Here is a 22,148-nt window from a genome sequence, read left to right as displayed (position 1 = left end):
TGTTTCCCCACTGCCGTGCCCTTCACTGGTCCCGCCACGGGGCTTGGTGATCCACCCTGCGCGCTCCTCAGCTCACCCCCGCGCCGGCCACTTACCTCCAGGTAGGGCAGGGGCGTGTCCAGGTTGGGCGGGTACTCCTGCAGGAGCCGCTCCTCATCCAGGAACTTGCCGGCGCGGCCCCGGGAGGGCGGCTGGAAAAGCCCATAGTTGAGCGCGTCCTGGAGGCTGTGGTTGAGGGCGCAAAGCACGCGCTGCTTGGCGGCCCACACGGGCGCGGCCGGGTCCAGGCGCAGGCACTTCTGCAGCGGAGCGGGCTCGTAAGCTCAGGTCCCGGGAGCGCGGACCCGCCCCGCCGGCCCCATGCGGGGTGCCGAGCCCCGGGCCCCCGCCGAAGGAGTCCGGGGCTCGGGTGCCGGCGCCCGGGACCCCGCGCCTCCGCGAACCGCGGCCGAAGCCCCGCCCCAGGGGCCGGGCTTCCCGGGGCCCCGCCCTGGCGATGGGGAGGGTCCCGGCGGAGGCGGCGGGGGAGGGGTGAGTAGCCGTGGGCCGGGGGTCCCAGGCGCTGGGCGCGCCCGGCGTGGGTGGGGGAATCCCGGGCGGGGAGCGCAGGGGCACGGCCGGGCCCAGGGCGGCGGGGCTCACCGTCTGCTGCAGGTCCGGGATGCCGACGCGCACGACCACGGCGCTGGCCCCGGGGCCGTCCATCCCCGCGCCGGGGCCCGGGCCGGGGCCGCTCGCGCCGGGGAACGGAGCGCCCGGGGACTCCGCGCGGCGCCCCGGCCCCCCCTTCCCCCCCGCCGGAGCCCCGTCGGCCGCGCTGCGCGGGAGGGGGCCGGGGGGGGCCGGGGCCGGGGCCGGCGCGGGGGACAGCGGCTCCGGGGGCTCCGCAGGGGCGGCGGCGGCGGCGGCGGCGGCGCGGCTCAGCTGCATCGGCCCCGGCTCAGCTCGGCGCCTGCCTTCCCCGGGGGCGGGGGCGGCGGGGGGAGGGGGCCTGAGACGGGAGGGAAGCGGGGGTGGCGAGGGGGCTGCGCCGGAGGCGGGGGCCGGGAGGGCTCAGGGCCAGTGTTGGGGGGTTACTTGCGGGGTCCCGGGTGGGGGTGGGAGGTGTGTGCGGAGGGCGGGGGCCAAGCCACGGGGCGGGGGGCCTGGGGGGGCTGTGACGGGGTGGGGGGGGAGTCCTAGGCCTCGGTGGGGGGGGAGTGGCTGAGCAGCAAGGGCCGCGCCGCCCTTCCGCAGCGGGCGGGCATCCGCGGACCACCGGGGCGGGTGCGGCGGAGGAAGGGGTCCCGGAGCTGGGGTGGGGGCCGCGTTGGGGCACGAAGACCAAGGTAGGGCGAGAAGGGGAAAGAAAAACAATTAATTTCCGGAGGTGGCGGCTTCTCCCCCCCACTCCACCGACCCCCAGCTTCGGGCCTGGAGGAGATGGCGGGGATCCCCCCCTGCCCCAGGCCTGGGGGTCGGACCACGGGGACCTCCAGACCGGGGAGGGTCCGGGGCCCTTCCCACCGCCTTGGCGAGAGGCCCTCCGAATTAACCCTTTCGACCACGCCCTGGCGTGTTCGGCGCGGCTCCCCCACGCCAGCCTAGTTTGGGGAGTTTGCTCCGGACTTCCCCCCAAGGACCCCTGGCCGGTCCGGATCCAACGCCTGTCGCCCCCTCCCCGTCACCTTAGCGACGACGGGATGGGGGCGCGACCTACGGGGAAGGGCCTAGGGGAGGGGGCGCTACTAGTCTCCACCTGCGACTGGGAAGTGAATTTTAGTTTTACGCGTTGTCGTGGCAACGCGGGAGGGGGTGATGAGTGGGCGGAGGAGGGGGGAGCTCAGTAAAGAAACTAGCTCAGGCACCGCCGCCCCATCGGGGTGCATCAGGCCCCCCAGCCCTGAGCGGCCTCTCGGAACTGTCCAGCACTGCGAGCCCCTGTGCCCCCAAGAGCAGCCCCTAAGTCGAAATAGTTCCGCCTCCTGCAGAACTCTCCCAACCCGCTTTGCCTGGCGTTCCCCACCCCCCTCCTCCGCCCCCAAGCAGCCCCAGATCCTCCTAGAGGAGCCGCTGGCCCCCTGAGGGCAGGGCTTGAGAACGTTCACAGAAGAGCCCAGCCTGGGGAACCCCTCTGCCTAAGGAGGAAAACAGCCTCTAACCCCCAGCCTCCCCAAGAGCAGCTCCAGATCACCCACAAAACGGATTTTGCCTGAGCCTCCCAGGAATAACCTTGAACTGCTCCGGCCCCCATACACGCAGAAAAACCTCCCTACCCTCCCCGCCGTGACAACCTGGACCATCCTAAACACCCTGACCCACACAGAACAGAGCTTGGCACTCCCTCCAAGGACAGCCCCCACTCCCCAACAGATCCACCTCGACCACCACCTGCTCACCCCAGAGCACCCCTGACAGAGTGTTTCTGATGAGCCCTCTCCCCTCAAAACAGCCTCTGGTCAACCCCAGAGCAGGGCCTCTCTTCCCTGGGACCAGTCTGGCTTCCTCCTCCCGCCTCCCCAGGACGCCACTGACCGGGCAGAGCGGAGCCTCCAGTGCGGTGTGTGGGTCACGTCCTGCGTTCTCCCCACGCCTAGACGGTTGCTCCCTGCCCAGGAACTGTGGTCCCAGCATCACAGGCCCCTCCCAAGGCCACTGGCCTGGCCTGAGTGATGCAGCTGAGGGTCTCCCAGGGGAGGGGGCAGGATGGGAGGGGTGGGGGTCCCGGGAGCAGGGAGCAGGAAGGGGCCCTGGAGGCTCCCGTATCGGCAGGAAGCACCTTGGAAGGCACGAGGGCTGGATTTCCTGTGGCCCAGCCCTGGAGAGAGGAAACCAGTGCTTCCGGGCCCACCTCGTGTCTCCACCGTCTTCCTGCCCATGTCTCTCCCACCCCTGTCACCCAGGCCCCCAACTCCCTCCCAACCCCTCCTTCAGCCCTAACCCTAACCTTCCTTGCCGTCCCTCCCACCGCAACCTCCACCTGCCTTTGCTCCCAGGTGCCAGCCCTTCATCCCACTGTGGCCAGCAGAAGGTGGTGGATGGGGCCTCCCAGTCCACCAGTGATGGACTCTCCGCAGCCAGGTCTTCCACAGCCCTGGGCCTCCTCCCTCTCCCTTGGTGTCTCCCTGCAAGCCTGCCCTCGGCTGGGTGGACCCAGAGACCCTGGCCGGCACTCCTCCGACCCTTAGACTGGACCTCTGGGCCCCACCAGCTGCCTCCTGCCAACCCACCAGCCCAGGTGAATCCAGCCACCCCAGGCCAGCACTGGGGCTGTGGCCACTGAGCATTTTGAGAGAAAATCTCACATCTTCACCAACCAGCAGCCCACAGATTGATGGTCCCCAGACTCAGCTGGGTCAAAGACCCACTGCCAGGGGCAGCACCGTAGCCCCTGCCCAGTGCCGCCCTGAGCCTGGGTTCTGCACAGTGCCTGGCACGCATGATGCTCACATCGTGAAAAGAGTCCAAGCCTGAGTCACTCCCCAGCTCCACCGCCACCCCGGCAAACAGCAAAAATAACAATACCCACAAGCACTCACACACATGACGTCGTCCGGGCTCCGGGGGGGTTCCTGGAGAGGAAGCCAAGGGACACGGGATGTCTTTGTCCCTTACTTTGTTGAGAATAATCCCCAGGTTCCCCACGGCCTCCCCAAGCTTCCTGAGGACCCTCCCTCAGGCCCACCAGACCCCACCGGCCAGGCAGGGCCACCCTGGGCCCAGGTCTACCCCCTCTTCTCTCCCGTCTCTGACCTGGAAGGTGGGGATTTACAGGACACCATGGCCCCTAGGGTTTCCCTTCCTTCCAACAGGGCCAAAATTCTGGAAAGATCTGTCCTTCTCACCATCCCCACTTCTTCCCCACCTGCCCCCACACACATTTAGACACAAATAGGCCTCACAAGGTCTGGGAGAGCTCATGTGGGCAAAGCACCCAGAATAGTGCTGGGTGCAAACCAACCCCTGGATGGACCCCAGCCCACTGCCCCGCTGCCACCCCAGGCTGAGGCCACTGCAAGGGCCCTCCCTGCCTCAGCACTTCCTGTGACACCTCCCAAACCTCGGCCCTCCTATCTTAATATACTCTCCAGCAAGGGGGCTCACGCCCCCACCCACCTTCAGGACCTCAGGTGGGCCTGCATTTGCCCACTGCTGGCTTCTCTCTTATCAGAGCTGTTGGCCTCACTTCAGCTGCACTCAGAGCTGTCCCCTCCTGACTCCTCACTATCGTTCCCCCGGCCCCTCTCACTCACTCCCTACCCTCCCTCTGGCTCAGCCCACAAACCCTGGGTGACCACTTCCCTGGAAAAGATTCCCAAAGGTGACACCAGCACCTGTGCTGCTCACCCCGCAGGCACGTTTCTGTCCTGTCCCACCTGACTTCCCCAGAACCTTCACCTCCCTTGGTTTCCACACCTCAGGGGAGAGGACCCTCTGCTCCCAGGCCATCCCCTCCACCTTCCTCTCCCAGGTGGGCCTGCCTGGCCCCACACTGCTCCACTGCCTCACTCTGGTCCCCTGCCTTCCTCCTGAGGCCCTTCTAGCATACTCTGACTCACTTATTTGTGCTTTACTGTCTTTCTTTCCCTGCCAAAATGTAGGCACCCAGTGGAGAGAGACCTTTGCCGGTTTGGTCCACTGAAGTGTCCAAGCCCCTGGCACAGCCTGATGCGTGGCGGGTCAGCACACCAGCCTCCATCTGCAAGTCCACACCCAACTTCCCCTCTGCAGATCAGTCCCTCTCCCAGACTCCAGACCAGCTTGTGTAAGGCAGCCATCCTTGAATACACAGTATTTGCAGGGAGTAGAGTTTTTATTGCATCTAGTTATTGAATATCTATAGGTGTATTTAGGTTCCATTTTATCTTGAATCTTAAGTTTTATTTTTCTAGGAATACAAATCTATTTCTAAATAATTAGCTTTTCATTTTTTGATCATCTCTTTTCTATTTTATTCTGTTCTTATGTTTATTTCTTTACTTTTTTGAGTTTTTATGATTATTTTTCTTTTTCTTTTTTTTTTTTTTTTTTTTGAGACGGAGTCGCTCTGTCGTCCAGGCTGGAGTGCAGTGGTGCAATCTCGGCTCGCTGCAACCTCCACCTCCCGGGTTCAAGCGATTCACCTGCCTGAGCCTCCTGAGTAGCTGGGATTACAGGCACCCATGACCACACCCAGTTAATTTTTGTATTTTCAGTAGAGACGGGGATTTCACTATGTTGGTCAGGCTGGTCTCGAACTCCTGACCTCACGATCTGCCTGTCCTGGCCTCCCAAAGTGCTGGATTACAGGCGTGAGTCACCACGCCCAGCCTGATTCTTTTTCTAAATTGAGCTGGATGCTCATTAATTTTCAGTGTTTCTCTTTTGTCTTTTTTTCAGTGTTTCTTCATAAACCTATGAATTTCCAAGTACCACTTTCATTATGTCCCTTAAGCTTTCCTTTAAATTTTTTTTTTTTTTTACTTTTTAAAACTAGTCAAGTGAAACAGAGTGAAGAAGGAACAAGTAACTGGCTGGTTGTGATCAATTAGCTGTAAACGCCGCTGTACTCGGACCAGCCTTTTTTTTTTTTTTTTTTGGACACAGTATCACTCTGTTGCCTAGGCTGGTAGGATCATAGCTCACTGCAGCCTCCCACTCTCCCACTCCAGGGCTCAAGCCGTCCTCCTGCCTCAGCCTCCCAGGTAGTCGAGACTACAGTCATACACCTGTTCCCTTAATTCTTGATAAGTAGTATTTTCATTTAGTTTTGTTCTGAATTTTTTTTTTTTTTTTTTTTGAGATGGAGCCTCGTTCTGTCGCCCAGGCTGGAGTGCAGTGGTGCGATCTCGGCTTACTGCAACCTCTGCCTCCTGAGTTCAAACTAATTCTGTCTCAGCCTCCCGAGTAGCTGGGATTACAGGTGTCCACCACCATGCCCAGCTAATTTTTGTATTTTTTAGTAGAGACGGTTTCACCATGTTGGCCAGGCTGGTCCTGAACTCCTGACCTCAGGTAATCCACCCACCTCAGCATCCCAAACTGCTGGGATTACAGGCATGAGCCACTGCGCCTGGACATTTTGTTCTGATTTTCTAATACCAATTATCTATTTTGGCTTGGGAATTGCTGAAAATATGCTTATTTATATTTGCAAATGCATATTGTTTTTTGTTGGGAGAAGACTAACCCTTGGTTATTGATATTTTATTATATATGGTCAGAGAAGGATCTGGATAATACTGATATTTTGAGGGTCTATGAAGACCCTTTCTTTGTATCCTACATGGTCCATTTTTGTAAAAGTTTCCTATTTATTCAGTAGGAATTGTTGGATATAGGTATTTCTATTCTTACCATATATATTGATATCATCTATATCATATGTATTGATTCATATATATGAATCAATAATTCATATCTATGGTACATATTAATTCATATGTATTCATTATATTCACATATAACTCCATTAGATCAAGCTTGTTTATTTTATTCACATGTTCTGTGTACTTTCTAATATTTTGTCTGTTTGATTTATAAATTACTGAGACAGATGTGTTCACATCTCTGCTGTGACAGTGGCTTTGTCAGTCTCTTCTTGAAATTTTGCCAATTTTGGTTTCATATACTTTATGGCTTTGTCATTAAATGCTAACAAGTTTAAAATTATTACAGCTTCCTGATAAATTCATCTTTTTATCATTATGTGAGACCGTTCTTTATCTCTAATTGAGCTTTTTGTCTTAATTTTATTTTTTCCGACAGTTAATATAGCTACAGCACCCTTCTTCATGGCCTCATATCTCTTTCCATCATTTTCCTTTTATCCTTTCCGTCCTTATATTCAGTGTGCTTCCTAAATAGTATGTACAGCTAGATTTTTTTAAACCCAGTCTGACAATTTTTAATTTTTAAAAGTATGTATATTGTGATTAATGATATACTTTAACTGATTTTTACCATCTTATTTCATGCCATTTGTACTTTTTTTCTCTGCTTCTTTTTTCTCTTTCTGCCTCTATTGGATTGATCAAGTTTTCTTTATTCTCCTTTCCTCCAACTCCCATTGGTTTGGAAGTTATGCATTCTCTTTCTGTCATTTTTATAAATACACTTAAACTTTGCACGTGCGTAATTAACAAAGTCTAAAGTTAATTAGTATCTCTATCTTCCTTCTGTGTAATAAAAAGAATTTAGAATAATCTCCAATCGCTCCTCTCATCCTATAGGTTTTTGTCCATGTTGTTATCTCCAAATTAGTCATCTCTGTTATTACTAACCCTGTCGGAAAATAAATGCTTGTTTAGACTTAGTTACATGTTAACCAGTTTTGTTTTGTTTTGTTTTTGAGTCCCAGTTCCACTCTTGTTGCCCAGGCTGAAGTGCAATGGCTGGGTCTCAGCTCACTGCAACCTCTGCCTCCCAGGTTCAAGGAATTCTCCTGCCTCAGCCTCCCAAGTAACTGAGATTACAGGCACTCGCCACCACACCCTGCTAATTTTTGTATTTTTAGTAGAGATGGGGTTTCACCACATTGGCCGGTCTGGATTTGAACTCCTGACCCCAGGTGATCCACCCGCCTCAGCCTCCCAAAGTGCTGGTATTGCAGGTGTGAGCCACCGTGCCCGGCCTTCTTGCCTCTCATTCTTTCCTTCTAGGTTCAATTTTCTTTTTCCTAAGTACATCCTTTAGACTTTATTTATTTGTTTGTTATTGAGACAGGGTCTCGCTCTGTCACCCAGGCTAGGGTACAATGTTGCAATGTTGCAGTCTTGGCTCACTACAATCTTTGCCTCCTGGGTTTAAGCGATTCTCCTGCCTCAGCCTCCCAAGTACCTGGGATTACAGGCGTGCAACACCACGCCCAGCTAATTTTTAAAATTTTTTGTAAAGACAGGGTTTCCCCATGTTGCCCAGGCTGGTCTCGAACTCCTGACACTCAAGCAATCCACCTGCCTCAGCCTCCCAAAGTGCTGGGATTACAAGCATGAGCCACTGCGCCAAGCCTCTTCTTTGTTTTTAATCATTTCAGAAATATTTATTTTCAAGTTTCTAGTCATTAGTTCCATTATGTGAACTTTCTGATGGTCTGATTCTGCTTTTCGTGGCGTGGACTGATTCTTACACTTGGTGGATTGTTTCTGTGAGAATTTTATGACCAGGAGTTATGAGCTCATGTTGGGCCTGGATCTATGTAAGAACCTGAATAACCTGGATATGTCCCTTGTACCACTAGCCCAGCACTTCTTGTATGTCAATGCCTTGGCTTTGTGGCCAGGACCACAAAGGGCCATAGAATTCAAACTCCAAAGCTGGCAATAGTGACAGTTTCCCAGAAAAACTTTTTTTGCTTGGGACCACCACAAAGATTTATGAAAAATGTTTAAATGAAAAAGAAGTGTGCAGTGAGAATTATGAAAATGGATTGTTCCCTAAGGTTTTTGAGCACATACATGCCATTCTAAGTGTATTACACATATTAGCTCATTCGATCGTCACAGAGTCACTCAGGGAAGCACTGTCACTGTCCTCATTGAACAAGCGGTAACTTCACTTGTCTGGGGTCACTATGGTCAGTCAGTAGAGAGGCCGGTAGTCATGTTACCCAAGCGGGGCCAGTGTGAATCCTGTTCTGAGATAGTACGTGTCTTAAAATGAGGAGACTGGCCGGGCGCGGTGGCTCACGCCTGTAATCCCAGCACTCTGGGAGGCCGAGGCCGGTGGATCACGAGGTCGGGAGATTGAGACCATCCTGGTTAACACAGTGAATCCCCGTCTCTACTAAAAATACAAAAACGTAGCTGGGCGTGGTGGTGGATGCCTGTAGTCCCAGCTGCTTGGGAGGCTGAGGCAGGAGAATGTCGTGAACCTGGGAGGCGGGGGTTGCAGTGAGCCGAGATCGCACCACTGCGCTCCAGCCTGGGTGACAGAGCGAGACTCCGTCTCAAAAAAAAAAAAAAAAATGAGGAGACTGGTTCCACTCTTGGGATCTATAGGAGAACTGTGAACTCAGGAGCTGCTGGTGACCGAGTGGTAGCCTTGAGAAGAAAGCCACACTACCACACTACGGCCGGCGTCTGGGACCCTACCACCCTGAACGCACCTTACATCCAAAGCTAAGCAGGCTCGAGAAGAAAGTCATGCTGGAAGAAATAGAGATTGGGAGACAGGGAGGGTTCTGAAGGGGTTTGAGTTTCTAATTTTAGTCCCTGAAATCTGATAGCACTTCTGCAGTTTGGTTTCAAGGAACAATACATTTCCCAGAGAAGTTCAAGAGCTGGACTTGGAGCAAATGTCCAGCTCAGCCACCAAATACCCAGGTGGCCTAGGAAAGCTTCCTAGCCTTCCTATGTCTCCATGTGTGCTCAGCTAAGCTGGGGACTGTAGTACAAACTGTTTCATTTCCTCATTCATTCTGGCCAGATGGCAGGCCTGGTTGAGATGCGAGGTGTCTGCCTTCAGAGGCTCACAGGTCAGTTCTCAGCCTCCTGGGCCATTGTGTGGACTAGGTGAGGTACGTGTGTGTAAAATGCTTAGCACATGCCTAGTACCTGGTAAACACTCTACATTTTATCATCATCAAAAGCTAGTTCAGATTTTGGAGTGTATTCTGATGAGTGGGTTCTCCATATCTAGCAGCAAAACAGCAGCGTAAAGGGATGGCTGATCTTAGTTGTATATTCTTAGAAAGAGTGTTAAATTTAAAATACTGTTTTAACATTGAAATGTGGAATTAGCCGGCCAAGGTGGTTCACACCTGTAATCCCAGCACTTTAGGAAGCCAAGGTGAGCAGATCACTTGAGCTCAGAAGTTTAAGAACAACCTGAGCAACAAAGTGAGGCCCCTTCTCTACAAAATTACAGACATTTGCCAGACGTGGTGGCGCGTGCCTGTGGTCCCAGCTACTTGGGAGGCTGAGGCAGGAGGATCGCCTGAGCCTGGGTGGTCAAGGCTGCAGTGAGCTGTGATCACACCACCACACTCCAGCCTAGGAGACAGAGCGAGACCCTGTCTCAAAGGAAAAAAAAAAACGTGAAATTAAAAGTGAGAAATATTTGTCTAGTTAATTTCATATTTAGGGTTCCGAGTATCTTTTCATTCAAGACGATGGGTTTTGCCTGTGTTTACCTCTCCACTCTCTCAAAGGCCACTGACAATTTAAGATCTATGTACCTATTTTTATTGTAGTGAAAAGCACATAACATGCCGTTCACCATCATAACCGTGTTTAAGGGTACAGCACAGGAGAGACAAAAAGAATGAATTCCTTGTTCTACTGTTTTCCCCTTATCAGTGCTGCGCTTGACTAGTCTTATAAAATTAAAGATTAAAAAATTTTATATATATATATATATATTTTTTTTTTTTTTTGATACAGAGTCTCATTCTGTCGCCCAGGCTGGAGTGCAATGGCACAATCTCGGCTCACTGCCACCTCTGCCTCCCAGGTTCAAGCAATTATCATACCTCAGCCTCCCTAGCAGCTGGGACTATAGGTGCGCACCACCATGCCTGGCTAATTTTTGTATTTTTAGTAGAGATGGGGTTTCACCATATTGGCCAGGCTGGTCTCGAACTCCTGGCCTCAAGTGATCCACCCACCTCGGCCTCCCAAATTGCTGGGATTACAGGCGTGAGTCACCACACCTGGCCCTAGAACTATGTATATTTTTAAATAATAAATCCATCCTCGTGTTAGAACCATCAAATGGGTTATGACTGGAATGACGCGGATGGGATCAGAGATGAAGAAGCCAACAAAAGCCAGAGAGTCGGCCATACCACAAGAAGGACGTTCGGGCTGCTGGGGAATGGCTTATTGGCCATTCACATAGCTTCTTTCGTGAAGTGTCTGTTCTAGTCTATTGCCATTTTTAAAAACTGAGTGGTTTGAGTTATTAAAATTTAGGAGCTCCTTATATAATCTGGATACAAGTTTTTTGTTGTTGTTGTTGTTGTTTTGAGACGGAGTCTCCCCCTGTCGCCCGGGCTGGAGTGCAGTGGCGCGATCTCAGGTCACTGCAAGCTCCGCCTCACAAGTTCACGCCATTCTCCTGCCTCAGCCTCCCGAGTAGTTGGGACTACAGTGGCCTGCCACCACACCCAGATAATTTTTTTGTATTTTTAGTAGAGATGGGGTTTCGCCGTGTTAGCCAGGATGGTCGTGATCTCCTGACCTCGTGATCTGCCCGCCTCGGCCTCCCAAAGTGCTGGGATTACAGGTGTGAGCTACCGCGCCTGGCCCTGGATACAAGTTTTTATAAGATATATGTATTGCAAAAGTTCTCTAATTTCTTGGCTTGCCATTTCATTTTTGTAATAGCCTCTTTCAAAGAACAAAAGTCTTGCATTATTATAGATTCAATTTATCTTTTTTGTTTAATCGTTCTCATATTCTTTGGGTTCACTCTAAAAAATCTTTGCCTACCACAAGATCACAAAAATATTTTCCTGTGTTTTATAGTTTTATTTCTTTTTTTTTAAGAGATGGGGGGCCAGGCATGGTGGCTCATACCTGTAATTCCTGGGAGGCCAAAGCGCATGGATCACCTGCAGTCAGGAGTTGGAGACCAGCCTGGCTAACATGGCAAAATCCCGTCTCCACTAAAAATACAAAAATTAGGTGGGCACGTTGGCGCATGCCTGTGTTACAGCAGGAGGATCACTTGAACCCAGGAGGCAGAGGTTGCAGTGAGCCGAGATCACGCCACTGTGCTTCAGCCTGGGCTACAGAGCGAGAATTCGTCTCAAAAAAACAGAGATGGGGGTCTCACCATGTTGCCCAGGCTGTGTAGTTTTAGCATTTACATTTAGGTCTGTAATTAATTTCAAGTTAATTTTTGTTTTTGGTGTCAAGAAAAGGTAGCTGTTCATATTTTGTTTGGGGGAGCATGTCCAGTTGTTTCAGAACCATTTTTAAGATTTTTAAATTTAGTTTTTATTGTGGTAAAATATACATAACAAAATTTACCATTTTAACAATTTTTAAGTGTACAATTCTGTGGCATTAAGTGAATTCGCCACCATCTCCAGGACATTTTCCTCACCCCGTATTAAACTATACTCACTGAACAATAAGTCCTCCAGTCTCCTTTCCACCCAGCTCTTAGAACCACCGTTCTGCTTTCTGTCTCCATGTATTTGACTATTCTAGGGACCTCTCAGCACCATTTTTAGAAAGACTTCGTTTTCCACTGAATTGCCTTTGCACTTTTGTTGAAAATCAGTTGTCCACATATGTGTGGGTCTATTTCTGGACTCTGTCTCTATTCTTTTCCTTTGATCTATATTTATAACTTTCTTCAATTCCATACTGTTTAATTTCTGTAACTTTATAGTAAGTCTTGAAAGCAGATAAGTCCTGTAACTTTGTTCTTTTTTAATTTGTTGGCTATTCTAGGTCATTTTTATTTCTATATAAATTTTAGGATCAACTTGTCAATTTCTAACTCCCCAAGAAAGCCTGCTGGGAATTTGACTGGTATTGCATTGAATCTGTAAATATATTGAGAGAATAGACATCTTAATAATACTGAGTTTTCTATTATATGAACATAGTATATTCCCTCATGTATTTATTTGTTTATTTATTTTGTAGGGGCAGGGTCTTGCTTTATTGCCAAGGCTGGTCTCAAACTCCTGGCTTCAAGCAATCCTCCTGCCTCAGCCTCCCACATATTTTGGTCCTCTTTAATTTATCTCAGCAATGTTTAGTAGCTTTCAGTGTAGCGTTCTTACACATTTTTGCTAAATCCATTCCTAAAAATTTTGTGTTATTTCATGTATTACAAATAAAATTTTTAATATAATTTTAATTTCATTTTCTAATTTTTTTTTTTTTTTTGAGACGGAGTTTCGCTCTTGTTGCCCAGGCGAGAGTACACTGGCATGATCTTGGCTCACTGCAACCTCTGCCCCCCGGGTTCAAGTGATTCTCCTGCCTCAGCCTCTCAAGTAGCTGGGATTACAGGCATCCGCCACCACACCAGCTAATTTTTTGTATTTTTAGTAGAGACAGGGTTTCAGCATGTTGGCCAGGCTGGTCATGAACTCTTGACAGGTGATCCACCTGCCTCGGCCTCCCAAAATGCTGGGATTACAGGCATGAGCCACCGTGCCCAGCCTCATTTTCTAATTGTTGATAGTATAGAAAATCACCTCTTTTTTTTTTTTTTTTTGAGACAGGGTCTCACTCTGTTGCCCAGGATGGAGTGCAGTGGCATGATCTTGGCTCACTGCAGCCTTAACTTCCCAGGCTCAAGCTATCCTCCCACCTCAGTCTCCTGAGTAGCTAGGACTACAGGCACACACCACCATGCCCAGCTAATGTTTGTATTTTTAGTAGAGAAACACAAAATACACAGGTTTTCACCATGTTGCCCAGGCTGGTCTCGAACTCCTGAGCTCGAGGAGTTCCACCCACCTCAACCTATCACACAACTATCTTTTGCATATAAACTTTGTAGTCTGTGACCTTGTTAAATTGCTTAGTTCTAGTAGCTTTTTTTTTTTTTTTGAGGCGGAGTTTCACACTGTCACCCAGGCTGGAGTGCAGTGGCGCGATCTCGGCTCACTGCAACCTCCACCTCCCGGGTTCAAGCGATTCTCCTGCCTCAGCCTCCTGAGTAGCTGGGATTAAAAATCTATTTAATAATGTAATCCAAGGTTTTTTTTTTTTTTTTAGAGACAAGGTCTTACCATGTTGCCCAGCCTGGTTTCAAACTCCTGAACTCAAGCAATCCACTCGGGTTAGTCTCCTATTTTTGACAACATGGATGAACTTGGAGGAGATTATGTTAAGTGAAATAAGCCAGGCACAGAAAGACAAACGCAGCATAATCTCACATATGTGTGGAACATAAAAAGAACTCAGAAATAGGGGTGGAATGGTGGTTATCAGGAGCAAGGGGGTTGTGGGGGAGATGTTGGTCAGGGAATTCAAAATTTTAATTAGAATAAGTTCGGCCTGGCACGGTGGCTCACGCCTGTAATCACAGCACTTTGGGAGGCCAAGGCGGGCAGATCACAAGTCAGGAGATCGAGACCATCCTGGCTAACATGGTGAAACCCCGTCTCTATTAAAAACACAAGAAATTAGCTGGGCGTGGTGGCAGGCACCTGTAGCCCCAGCTACTTGGGAGGCTGAGGCGGGAGAATGGCGTGAACCTGGGAGGCAGAGATTGCAGCGAGCCAAGATTGCGCCACTGCACTCCAGCCTGGGCAACAGAGCGAGACTCCATCTCAAAAGAACAAAACAAAACAAAAAAAAAGAAGGAATAAGTTCAAGAGCTCTACTGTACAACATGTTGGCTATAGTTAATAACAATGTATAGTGTACTTGAAAATTGTTAAGAAAGTATATTTTAAGTGTTGTCACCATAAAAAATGATGTGGGGTAATGCATATATTGATTAGCTCAATATGTTGCACATGGTAAATATATATAATTTTCATTTGTTAATTTAAAAAAAACAGTCAAAAGAAAAGATAAATATCTCCCAAAGGAATAATTAGACTGACAACAATAGTGAAGGTCAAGAAAGAGAGTTAAGAATAACCATTAACTCAGAATTATAGTTCTCATTCATTTAAGAATGAGATTGATGAAAAAAATATTTCCAGAAAAGGAAGAGAAAAAAATAAATTTCAATTATTTTTCTCATTGTAAAAGGCATATATTGTTCCTTTTCAAATCTACCAGGTGCTTTAGTTCCTATTCTTTCTGATAGTTTCCTCATTCCTTGTTCATGTTTTCAGTTGCATCTTTTATCTCTGTGACCATTTTAAGCATACTTACATGTTTTGTGATTTTTAGATGTGATGTCATGTTTGACCAATCTTAGTCTGTGGGAACCTGGAGGAGTTAAGTTGAAAGTGCTCTCCCTCAGAGGTGATTTACATTTGCTCCTGCCAAGTGCTTTAGTGCAGCCAACCTGCAACCACTTCAACTCAATTCCAAACCACCAAGATATTTTGTATTTAAACCCCATGCCCATTTGGAGGCAAGTTTATACCTATAAATTGTCACTGATTTCTTTTCTTTTTTTTTTTTTTTTGAGACGGAGTCTCGCTCTGTCCCCCAGGCTGGAGTGCAGTGGCGCCATCTCGGCTCACTGCAACCGCCGCCTCCCAGGTTCACACCATTATCCTGCCTCAGCCTCCCAAGTAGCTAGGACTACAGGCACCCGCCACCACACCTGGCTAATTTTTTGTATTTTTAGTAGAGATGGGGTTTCACCGTGTTAGCCAGGATGGTCTCGATGTCCTAACCATCTCATGATCCGCCCACCTCGGCCTCCCACAGTGCTGGGATTACAGGCGTGAGCCACCGCGCCTGGCCGTAAATTGTCACTGATTTCTATCTAGTGGTGAGGTCATTACAAAATATTTCATTTCTCAGCTGGGTGTGGTGGCTTACGCCTGTAATCCCAGCACTTTGGGAGGCTAAGGCAGCCAGATCGCTTGAGGCCAAGAGTTCAAGACTAGCCTGACCAACATGGTGAAACCCTATCTCTACTAAAAATAACAAAAATTAGCCAGGCAGGGTGGTGCACGCCTTAGTCCCAGCTACTCAGGAGGCTGCAGCACAAGAATCACTTGAACCTGGGAGGTAGAGGTTGCAGTAAGCCAAGATCCTACCACTGCACTCCAGCCTGGGCAATAGAGGGAGACTCCGTCTTAAAAAAAAAAAAAAAATTCAGCTGGGCGCGGTGGCTCCCGCCTGTAATCCCAGCACTTTGGGAGGCTGAGGCGGGTGGATCACCTGAGGTCGGGACTTTGAAACCAGCCCAACCAACATGGAGAAACCCCGTCTCTACTAAAAATAGAAAAAAATAGCTGGGTGTGGTGGCACATGCCTGTAATCCCAGCTACTTGGGAGGCTGAGGCAGGAGAATTGCTTGAACCTGGGAGGCGGAGGTTGCAGTGAGCTGAGATCGCGCCATCGCACTCCAGTCTGGGCGACAAGAGAGAAACTCCATCTCAAAAAAAAAAAAAATTAATTTTTCCTTCCTGGAAAGCAGATTTCTTTCCTAGTTTTTCTAGCCTCTTACTGAGACTGTGAGTCTTCAAAAGTCCTGATTTTATCTGAGCATCTTCTTATATTGCATGGGCCCAAGTCTCTGTCTTTTACCTCCTACGCAGCCTTAAAACCCGAGGCTTTAAGTTCCTAGTATTGAGAAGCCCCAGATTTCATACTCATTTACCCTGTTGGTTTCACTTTCCTCTTCATTTTGTGTCTCTTGGGATAGGCTTTGTTTTATTTTCAAGCTCAGCTATGTATATAAAAGAATGCTGGGCTGGGCGCAGTGGCTCACGCCTGTAATCCCAGCACTTTGGGAGGCCGAGTTGGGCAGATCATGAGGTCAGGAGTTCGAGACTAGCCTGGTCAACATGGTGAAACCCTGTCTCTACTAAAAATACAAAAAATTAGCCGGGCGTGGTGGCGGGTGCCTGTAATCCCAGCCACTCGGGAGGCTGAGGCAGGAGAATTGCTTGAACCAGGGAGGCAGAGGTTGTAACGAGCCGAGATCACGCCACTGCACTCCAGCTCGGGCGACATGCGAGACTCCATCTCAAAAAAAAAAAAGAAACAAAAGAATGCCTGTTATATTTTAATCAGCATCTATCGCAATAGATGGGTTTTAGATTATTGGAAATCTGCTTTTCTTATTCAGCCACAGCACTGAGCACACATAAATGCTAAATGATTGCATGCTGGATAGATCATCAATGAAAGCACAAATGAACAGAAGGAACATTTATCTCACATGCACACACCCCGAAGTTGAGGCACTGGGGATACAGCAGTCTTGGCCACGCACATCCTGTCATTCACTGAGGGTTCTGGCATCTGGGTCACGGGTTGCCTGCTCACTCCGAGTGCTGACATCATCCACACCCCTCCAAGTGACCCCTCACACCATGGCTTGCAGTTCCTCAATGTCTCACTGACTGTAACAGCCACAGTCCAGGTACAGATTACAGACCCATGTGTGGCCACTTTGAGTGGAAAGGGATTTAATACAGGGAGTTGGTGCCTACAGAATCATTGGGAAGTGTCTAGCACAAGCTTCTAGAAATACACCTCCCAGAAATAACACCGTACGGTGGGTGCCCCTGGAGGGTGGCTCTGCCATAGTTGACAAACTGAGGAGTTGGAAAGCTGATGTCCTAACTACTGGCTCAAGATAGAACACACTTCTCAGCCAAGGCCTCTATTTCCCAGTCCCTTTCGCAACTAGGTCATGTCACTGAGTTCTGGAATTGATTTGGGTAGAAATGATGTGTACCACTCCTAAGCCTGGTGCATAAAAACGCCCTGCCCCAACCTGCACACGTTCTCTTCACCCTCCTGCTGGCTGGCTATGGACTTCCACGAGGCCCTTAAATCCACATCAAAAATAGCAGTGGTTCGGCTCAGGCATGGCGGTTCAAGCCTGTGATCCCAGAACTTTGGAAGGCCGAGGAGGATTGCTTGAGGCCAGGAGTTCAAGACCAGCCTGGACAACAAAGAGACTCCCATCTCTACCAGAAATACAAAAATTAGCCAGGCATGGTGGTGAGTGCCTGTAGTCCCAGCTACTCGGGAGGCTGAAGTGGGAGGAATGCTTGAGCCCGGGAGGTAGAGGGTGCAGTGAACTGTGATTTTGCCACTGCACTCCAGCCTAGGTGATAAGAGTGTGACCCTATCTCAAAAAAAGAAAGAAAGAAACATCTTTATATTAAGCCACTGAGATTTTGAGTTTTACGTGGCAGAGTAGTTGGTGTTTCCTCAGCTGATAAAGGAGGGGAGCTCCAGGAGCCCGCCTTGGGCTTCCCACCTTGAGAGCCCTTCTCCGAGTCGGCAGAGCATGTGCATGCTGGCCAGCTGCTCAGAACTTCTACTCAAATAATATATTTGAGAACTGGGGAGATGGCCGGGCACAGTGGCTCACACCTGTAATCCCAGCACTTTGGGAGGCTAAGGTCGGCAGAGTGCTTGAGCTCAGGAGTATGAGACGAGCCTGAGCGACACGGGCTCTATAAAAAATTTAAAAATTAGCTGGGTGTGGTTTGTGCCTGTAGTCCCAGCTACTCAGGAGACTGAGGTGGGAGGATCACTTGAGGTCAAGGTCGAGGCTGCAGTGAGTCGTGTCTGTGTCACTGCATTCCCGTCTGGGTGACAGAGCGAGACTCTGTCTCAGAAAGGAAAGAAAAAAGACAACTGGGGAAATTAACACAAGATGGATTCACACCCCCCCACGGTGTCCATTGTGCGATGGACTGTGGCCCAAAAGCATGTCTCACTTGACTTCCAAAGCCCTCCTCTGACCAAGGGACTGTGGAGACATCATAGCGTCTGGGAAGTGGCATCAGCTCAGACCCAGTGCCCAACAATCCCTGAGAGCCTGGGCGTCCCTTCCTCCAGGGCACAGCCATCCTGCCAAGGGCTTTGCCTCCCTTCAGGGGAGCCTGGGGGAAGCCATCCACAGCCTTGGGTGTTTCCGTCAGATGTGTCCCTCTAGCAGAGGGTCTGGGAATGACTCACATCCAGGAATTGCAAGAGGAACTTCCACCCCCCTGCCCTGCAACCAAGCCCAGGCCTGACCCAGGGTTTTCCCACCACTGCTGCCCCTTCACCCCGTTCTGCCCTCTGCTTTTGTCCTGGAGGGCAACTCCTTGGCAAATGAGTCCAACGTCTGTGAGGCCACACCACTCTGCTTGCCCAGCACGGTGACCTCGCCTGCCCGGCCGGCCATGTGGCCTCAGCCGCCCCAGAATCTCCTCACTTGGTTTCCTGGCAGCATTGTCCCCTTCGTCCCCAGCAGCCTTCCGACAGTTTGCTAAGGGTGTTGTCACTCCCCTCCCCACTTCACAGTATGCCCCTTAACGTCTTGGTGAGGGTTGTCCCGTAGGCCATCTCACGGGACAGTTAGGGGACAGCAGAGCAGGTGAAGCACGATCCATTCTCGTCTCCTTCAGGCTTTGGATGCCTTTTCCCCAATAAACCGAGGATTTTCTAGTATGTTACCTTCCTTCCCCTGGGCTGCACGGCCTCGGTTTTAAGAACCAGAGCACAAGCAGTCCCCTCCCAGACAACCCACCAGCCCCTCCAATCCAGGACCCGTGGTGATTGCCTCCGTTCCACCTGATTTAGGATCATTTTCCTCCAATATCCGTTCCTCTGGACTTGGCTGAATGAGATTTACAAAATGGTGCAATTAGTTTGGTGTCTGTTGTCTCTTCCTGGGTTAAAGTTACCCTTGCCCTGCCCTGAAAGACTGGACTTTGACCTACTCATGCGTTCACCCCACAACCTTGCATTCCTTGAGCTCTTGGACCTGTGCAACGATGGCTGCCTCTCCTCTCATCACGGCCAGATCTGCCATGGGCTTTGCACTGGGGAGGTCTTGGCTGCCACAGACACAAGTTCTGGAGGCTGCTCTCTGCAGCCACTTCAGGGCGTAGATCTGCTTCAGAAGAGCTTCCTTCCAAGCTCCACCTAGTTCCTTGAAAGCACCGGAGAAGCCGCGTGCGGTGGCTCACGCCTGTAATCCCAGCACTTTGAGAGGCTGAGGTGGGCAGATCAAGAGGTCAGGAGTTCGAGACCAGCCTGACCAACGTGGCGAAACCCCATCTCCACTAAAAATACAAAAATTAGCCGGGCATGGTGGCACATGTCTGTAATCCCAGCTACTCGGGAGGCTGAGGCAGGAGAATCACTTGAACCCAGGAGGTGGAGGTTGTGCTGAGCTGAGATCGCGCCACTGCACTCCTGCCTGGGCAACAGAGTGAGACTCCATCTCAAAAAAAAGAAAAAAGAAAAAAAAAGAAAGAAAGAAAAGAAACCACTGGAAAAGAACATGATCAGTGCAGAACTTCCTTCTGAGAAGAAACTGACATTTCTGGGCTGGGCAAGGTGGCTCAAGCCTGTAGTCCAGCACCTTGGGAGGCCGAGGCAGGCAGATGGCTTGAGCCCAGGAGTTCAAGATCACCCTGGCCAACATGGTGAAAGCCCATCTCTACTAAAAATACAAAAAATTAACCGAGCTTGGTGGCCCACACCTGTGCAGTCCCAGCTATCTGGGAGGCTGACGTTGGAGGATCTCCTAAGCCCATGAAGTCGAGGCTACAGTGAGCTGAGACTGTGCCATTGCACTCCAGCCTGGGCAACACAGCAAGACCCTGTCTCAAAAAAAAGGAAAGCTGGGTGCAGTGGCTCACACCTGTAATTCCAGCACTTTGGGAAGCCACAGCAGGTGGATCACTTGAGGACAGGAGTTTGAGACCAGCCTGGCCAACATGGTGAGACCCCGTCTCTACTAAAAATGTAAAAATTAGCAGGACGTGGTGGCACATGCCTGTAGTCCCTGCTACTCGGGCAGCTGAGGCAGGAGAATCGCTTGAACCCAGGAGGCGGAGGTTGTAGCAAGCTGTGATCACACCACTGCACTCCAGCCTGAGTTACAGAGTGAGACTCTTTCTCAAAAAAGTAAAATATATACATGTTTTTTGAGATGGAGTTTCACTTGACTTGCCTCCCGCAGCCTCCCGAGTAGCTGGGATTATAGGCATGCGCCACCATATCCTGCTAATTTTGTATTTTTAGTAGAGACAGGGTTTCTCCATGTTGGTCAGGCTGATCTTGAACTCCCAACCTCAAGTGATCCGCCCATCTCGGCCTCCCAAAGTACTGGGATTCCATGCGTGAGCCACTGTGTCCAGCAAAAATAAAATTTAGAAAGAGAGAGAGAGAGAGAAATTAGCATTCCTGATAAAATGGTAATTTTGTGAACTGTTGGGCTTGCTTTTGGGTACCCACCCAGCGGATAACTGTCACTCACAGGTCAAGTGACCTGTAACCACAGGGTGTTTCTGTTACAAGGCCAATGGTAGTTCTTGTTCCTTCCCTGAGTGAATCTTCAAAGGGGTCTATCAGGGCCTTCACCTTGCACGTGAGACTGTAACAAAGCCTGACCCTTGGTCGTAACTCACCTGAAAAGTTGTCTTCAGCAGGCTTATAGCCTCCTCACTCAAATAATCCCTATCAGGCCTCAGGTCTCAGCTAAATGCCCCCTTCTCTGGCAGACCCTCTGTGTCTGGAGGTTCTCGTGGCCTGACCCAGTACCACCCATCACTGCAGAATGACAGTAATCATAACACCGGTGTGCCACATGCAACCCTCGCTGAGCATCTTGCTCATGTTGATGCCTTTACACCTCCCACCAACACAGTGAGGTGGGTACTGTCAGAGGCATTTGAACCACAGCAACCCCATCGTGAATAGGGGCTGGGTAAAATAAGGCTGAGACCTACTGGGCTGCATTCCCAGATGACAAGGCATTCTAAGTCACAAGATGAGACAGGAGATGACACAAGAATACAGGTCAGAAGGACCTGGCTGATAAAACAGCTTGCCCCAAAGAAGCCGGCCAAAATCCACCAAAACCAAGATGGCAATGAGAGTGGCCTCTGGCCATCCTCACGGCTGCACTCCCACCAGCTCCACGACAGTTTACAGATGCCATGGCAATGTCCGGAAGTTAGGCTGTATGGTCTAAAAAGGGAGGCATGAACAATCCACCCCTCGTTTAGCATATCATCAAGAAATAACCATAAAAATGGGCAGCCAGCAGCCCTCAGGGCTGCTGTCTATGGAGTAGCCATTCCTTTACTCCTTTACTTTCTTCATAAACTCGCTTTCGCTTTACGCTATGGATTTGTCTCAAATTCTTTCTTGCGCGAAATCCAAGAACCCTCTCTTGGGGTCTGGATCGGGACCCCTTTCCGATTACAGTACTATTGTAATACACTTGCAGGTGAGAAAGCATCCGTGGGAACTTGCCTAACTCAGGCCATCCAGGAGCTGAGGAGCAGCAGCTTGTGAACCCTGAATATCTGAGACAGGTCTCAGTTAATTTAGAAAGTTTATTTTGCCAAGGTTGACACGTGCTTGTGACATGGCCTCAGGAGGTCCTGATGACATGTGCCCAAGGTGTTCAGAGCACAGTTTCATTGTATACATTTTAGGGGGACATGAGACATCAGTCAACATATGTAAGATGAACATTGGTTGGGTCCAGAAAGGTGGGACAACTCAAAGCAAGGGCAGGACAACTGGAAGCGGGGAGGGGGCTTCCAGGTTATAGGTAGAGGAGAGACAAATGGTTGCATTCTTTTGAGTTTCTAACTAGCCTCTCCAAAG

At 50.1% G+C, this 22,148-nt stretch overlaps 2 protein-coding genes across 7 annotated transcripts in view; one reads left to right on the top strand and one right to left on the bottom strand.

Annotated features, from left to right (window-relative positions):
* Positions 1–945, bottom strand: part of SHANK3 (SH3 and multiple ankyrin repeat domains 3) — a 58,900-nt gene extending 57,955 nt beyond the window's left edge. For 4 of the 5 annotated variants that reach the window (XM_055105968.2, XM_055105969.2, XM_055105971.2 and 1 more), the window contains exons 1-2: positions 643–945; positions 96–299 (exon numbers count right to left, since the gene is read on the bottom strand). In XM_055105968.2, the coding sequence (XP_054961943.1) occupies positions 96–299; positions 643–930 (492 nt within the window). In that variant the 5' untranslated portion in view covers positions 931–945. The remainder of the gene's footprint in view (positions 1–95; positions 300–642) is intronic. The other variant, XM_055105967.3, reaches the window with a different exon arrangement.
* Positions 946–1,289: 344 nt separating this feature from the next.
* LOC117977409 (uncharacterized) lies at positions 1,290–21,653 on the top strand. Of its 2 annotated transcripts, XM_055105972.3 has the most exons (3): positions 1,290–3,217; positions 4,581–4,744; positions 10,341–21,653. In XM_055105972.3, the coding sequence occupies exons 1-3, from the start codon at positions 2,408–2,410 to the stop codon at positions 10,441–10,443; spliced, it is 1,077 nt and encodes a 358-aa protein (XP_054961947.2). In that variant the 5' UTR covers positions 1,290–2,407; the 3' UTR covers positions 10,444–21,653. The 2 variants fall into 2 exon arrangements, with proteins under 2 accessions (XP_054961947.2, XP_034804505.2); XM_034948614.4 differs by lacking the exon at positions 10,341–21,653 and having other exon boundaries at positions 4,581–10,327.
* Positions 21,654–22,148: the final 495 nt, after the last annotated feature.

This window comes from Pan paniscus, chromosome 23, assembly GCF_029289425.2.
Source record: "Pan paniscus chromosome 23, NHGRI_mPanPan1-v2.0_pri, whole genome shotgun sequence".
NCBI classification, from domain to species: Eukaryota; Metazoa; Chordata; class Mammalia; order Primates; family Hominidae; genus Pan; species Pan paniscus.
This window is presented reverse-complemented; position numbering and strand designations above follow the sequence as displayed.